A 4,992-nucleotide genomic window follows, 5' to 3' on the forward strand; every position below is an offset into this window, starting at 1 on the left:
CTGTGCTTGCATGTATTTACAAGCAGAGTAGAAAAGGGAAGTGGGAGACTGAGTGGGAAGGGAAGGAGGAAGAGAAATAACAGTTTTGGCATTTCTTTCTTAAGGAATCCAATCTGAAGAATAGCTTTTGTTTCTTCTCTCTCTCTCTCTCTCTCTCTCTCTCTCTCTCTCTCTCTCTCTCTCTCAGCTTGTCTTAAACTGGTGAAGATGCCTCAGCTCCTACAAGACATCATTTGTGTCATCGAGACTTTCCAAAAATATGCAAGAGAGGAGGGTGATTGTTGGACACTAAGCTCGAGTCAGCTAAAGCAGCTCTTCCTGGGGGAGATTGGAGACTTTCTGAAGGTGAGAACCATTAAGAGCTACAAAAGAGAAAGATCTTGCTCTTTCTTCTTGTCCTGGGCTAAGGCAGACACTCATTTATGAAGCCATGAGTTATTTCTCCCTCATTCTACTCCTCCTCCTAAATTACCTAAGCTTATAGAATCTGAACCAATTTTTGTCAAATCAGTTTTGCCCTATGGACTTACTTTGCTGTTCATGTAAAATTTTGTTTTAAAAAATAACCAATAACCTGCTCTCCTAGACTGTCCATTGTTTCAGGAAGTCAGGAACTTCTCAGGGGGCCACTGGGTATCTTTTCCAAAACAATCTAGTCAACTCAACATAGAGTATAAATGTTTCTGTTTTGCTATAATCCTATTTAGCACCATGGATCTAGAGCTGGAAGGGAACCAAGAGGTCATTTAGTCAAACTACCTCATTTTACCAATGAAGAAACCAAGATCCTAAGAGATTGAATGGCCCAGGGTCACCCAAGCAAATAGCTGATGCAGGATTTGACTACGGTCCTCTTGTTCCAAATTCCAGGCACTTTCCATGTTGCCATTTAAAACACTCAGGGAAATTCTGGCTAGTTCCAAGTACTATTTTCACCTAAAATTAGTGCTGGACATGTGACTACACATTAATAAACTATTTTCTTGCTTTTCCCCCCATAGGCATTTGATATTCTTACTGCAGGCACCAATTTGAATCTTCTGGACAGAGATGGCAATGAGATCATCAGCTTCGATGAATTTATCCTCCTGGTCTTTGACTTGTTGAACATATGTTACCGGGATATACGGTCTTTCCTAAATCTGAAACCTAAAGCAGAATCTGATGCAGAGGAGGAGTTGTCAGGGGACATGGAAGCATGTGAGACCAGTGAACACTACCAAGAAGAAGGATCAGGTCAGTATGAGCAGAGACTGACAGGAACTGAATCTCCATCTCTGGTCAACCCCATAGAAAAAGTACCTGACACACTAACCAAGGAGGACCCTCAGGATGACCTTGAGACTCCCAGATTCATGGGAAGAGAAGTTGAACACATCCACTCTAAGAATCAATCCCAAAGTGAAGGAGATGAACAGAGCCCAGAAAGAACTCAAGTCCAGACAACAGGAGGTGATCAAGTCCCACCTGAAGAAAAAAGGCCACCAAAGGAATTTGTGAAGAGAGCCTGTTCTCAAAAGGAGAAGATTGTAAGTGAGGGACATGAAGTACCCAGAGAGCAAGGTGGCAGGAACACAAGGGATCAGCCATTGGAGCAGGAAGGGGAACAAAACATGGAGATTCAGAGTGTACGCACAGAAGAAGGAGCATGGAGAACATCTGAGAGTCAGGAAGGGACCATCATAAAGGAGGTTGGGGAACACACTGAGACACAAGAACCATCATCCCAAGAGAATCATGAGAGAAAATCAGAGACAGCTGACCTGTCAATGGAGAGGGCTGAGGAAAAACTATCTGAAACCAAGAGATTACCAGAATATAGGGATGATGATGGAACTCCAGATATCCGAGAACCACTAGTACAGAGCAAATATGAAACTCAAGACATACTAGCCAAAGGTAATGACAGTAGAGTACCAGAGACAGAAGTACTTGTAGATGAGAGGAAAGCAAAGAGAAAACCTGAGAACTCAGAAACAGTTGGGCAAAAAGAAAATGAGGAAGACAATCAAATGGAAACCCTCACTGAACAAGAGCCTGATGGGAAGGAAAAGCAACTTGAGGGACTAGCAGAAGAAGGAAACATTGGGAAAGACTCTGTAACCCCAGACTTAAAATCAGGAGATGATCAGAACCACCCTGAACATGAAGGACCAGCAGCCTCAGAGGAAGTCATAGTTTCTGAAATAAGTGAACCAAAATTCTCAGGAAACAACAGTAGTGCCTCTGTGGTAGAGAGAACACCAGAAACAAAAGATGGGGTGCAAGGATCAGGACCACAAGATAACCAGTCTGGAGGAAAAGATGGGAGTATCACTCAGACTCTGGACCAAGCAACTGAGCTATATGATGGACACAAGGTGAAGAATCAGAATAATCCAGGAGATGATGAGAGTGGCTCGGAGCCAAGGGACCTGCCTGCACAAAGGAACTGCCAGAGACAAGTGGATGCCCTGGAACAGCCTGACCAAGAAGACAGCAAGAATCTCCAGGAATCCCCAGTGCTATGTGACAAAAGCAGAAGCCCAGAAACAGAGGTGCCAATAGACAGAGAACACAATAAGAATACCACAGAAGAACTAGAAGAGCTCACCGAAGAAAAGAAGAAATCATCAGTGGCTAAAGCTAAAACACCAGCCACAACTGAGAAATCTGAGAGTCAGCAAGGGGCTCAGGAATCCATGAAAGAAAAGATAACAGCAACATGCCCAAAGACAGAGATCACAGATCCTACAGATGATGATGATGGGAAGCTTTCCATAGTACAGCAATCAGAGAAAGAAGACCAAGGGAAAGACCCTGAGGCTCATGGCCCAGATGCAAAAGAAGGCAAAGAGTCTGAGAGCCAGGAAGCCCCATTAGAAGGTCGGGACCCAGAAACACAAGATCTCACCCTGGATTCAAGTCCTGATACCCTGAACCCAGTGACAAGGGAAGACATGAGCCCCCAGAGGCTAGCAAGAAAAGTTAGTGAACAACATGTGGTGAAAAAAGAGGATGATTCTTTGCCAGGGCTCTCAGAGCAGATAGAGAGGAAACCCAGAGATGCAGAGCCTTGCTCATCCTCAGGAGATGAGGTACATTCCAACCCAATACATGAAAATTTACAAACACCTGCACAGCCTGACCTCCCAGCCCCAGAGGAGCACCTAGGTAAAACTGATACAACTCAGGTCGATGGCCCTGAGTTGAGGGTCGAGAGAGAACCTCAGAGGAGTAAGACCTCTGAGCACCCAGCCCTCCTTAATCCACTCTGTGACTATAGACAAGAGCCAAAGCATCAAAAAGGGGACCCTGAGCCTGATGAAGAATATGGCAACCAGCAAGAGATCCAAGCATCTCAGTCACAGGAAGATGGCCAGCCTCAACAAGAAGACCAACAACCACAAAGGGATGGCAGCCCAAAAAAGTGCTAATTATTATCAGGGAGAAGCAATCAATAGTGACCTTTGCCAATCAAAAGCCCACCCACCACCCACTCCCACCACACAAACACACACACATCATTGTCATCATCGTCATCGTCATCATCATCATCACCACTACCACCATTATCGTTTAAGTCCCCATTCTGAATTTTTATAAAACCAAGTAGCAAAGCATTCAGCCTTGGAAGTTACCACCAAGGAAGAAACTTCTAATCAAGTAAATACAGTCAGTTTTAAAAAATCTAGAATATGACACAGAGTGGCCTACAACAGACTCTGGGCATTTGGGCAGCGCTTTATCTGGAGATTCCTTTCAATTAAAAATTTTGAGGTTCTCTCTCTTTCTCTCTCTCTCTCTCTCTCTCACGCACACACACACACACACACACACACACACACACACACACACTTTTCCCTTTTTCATTTTAAATCAGATAACAGTTTCTTCAAATCATATATTTTCAAGTTACTGAATCATAGGGTTTTAATGATGGCAATGGGGAAGTAGTCTCTGAACTATGGTTTCACAACCAAAGTATGCTACTCATTCATGGGCACAGATAAGTTATTCTTTCAATAGGAGTTTCCAAATTCATTCTAAAATTCCATGACTCAGTGGAAATGGCCTTGCTTTTAGAGTCAGATAATCTAGGTTTGAATCTCAGCTCTGTGACTAACTAACCTTAGCTAAGTTGTTTAAATTTTCTGGACCTCAGTTTCTTCATCTGAAAAATGGTCAGGGTGACTAACCTCCCAAATTTAAATCTACACTCCTATGTATCCCAGATATTAGTGTTAACTAAGCATTTCATCATTCTCCATCACCAGATTAACTGGTTAATGATATTACCTTTAGCTTTGGGGGGCAGGTACAAGTCTCTTGAGTAACCCACTTCATAGATGCTGGGTTAAAAAATCAGATTGTGAGCAAAATGGAAGCATATTTCATGTGTGCCCAACTCCTACTGTAATCATACATAAAACAGTACCTCTGCTCGCTGTTGTCTTTTTGTCCAGACATGTGAGCTCCCAGTAAGGAAATTCCCTCTACCAATGATACAACTCTCTGGGTCACATAGAGATTAAGCAATTTGCCTAAGGTCAAACAGTCAGTCTGCATCAGCCTTGAAGCTGGTCTCCTTGCCTCAGAGACCAGCTCACTCTCCATTATACCACACTCTCTCTACTGATCTTTTAGTCTTGGCCTTTCTTGTTCAGAATGCTGCATGAAAATTTAAAATAAAGTCTATTGATCATCAATTTCTTTTTTCTGGTCAATTTTTCCTTCATCTTCCTACCTTGCAAGCATCAAGAGAGAAATAATCATTCATGGTTGCTAAGAATTATAGATGATTACATTTCAGGATGAGCTATCTGTTATGACTCAGGGAGAGGTCCTGGAAGCATTGTTCTGTTACTTCAATCAGGATTAGATAGATAGATAGATAGATAGATAGATAGATAGATAGATAGATAGTTGGATAGATAGATAGATGTATTTATGTATATATACATAATTGTATATTGGCATTAATTCAAATATCATCAGAAAAGCTGGCAAATA

The 4,992-nt window shown here is 42.5% G+C and overlaps 1 protein-coding gene across 1 annotated transcript; it reads left to right on the forward strand.

Annotated features, from left to right (window-relative positions):
- Positions 1–207: 207 nt before the first annotated feature.
- TCHHL1 (trichohyalin like 1) lies at positions 208–3,416 on the forward strand. Its single transcript, XM_036768171.1, has 2 exons — positions 208–345; positions 1,002–3,416. Exons 1-2 carry the CDS (start codon positions 208–210, stop codon positions 3,414–3,416), a joined length of 2,553 nt encoding a protein of 850 aa, XP_036624066.1.
- The last annotated feature ends 1,576 nt before the right edge of the window (positions 3,417–4,992 follow it).

This window comes from Trichosurus vulpecula, chromosome 7 (genome assembly GCF_011100635.1).
Source record: "Trichosurus vulpecula isolate mTriVul1 chromosome 7, mTriVul1.pri, whole genome shotgun sequence".
Taxonomy (NCBI): domain Eukaryota; kingdom Metazoa; phylum Chordata; class Mammalia; order Diprotodontia; family Phalangeridae; genus Trichosurus; species Trichosurus vulpecula.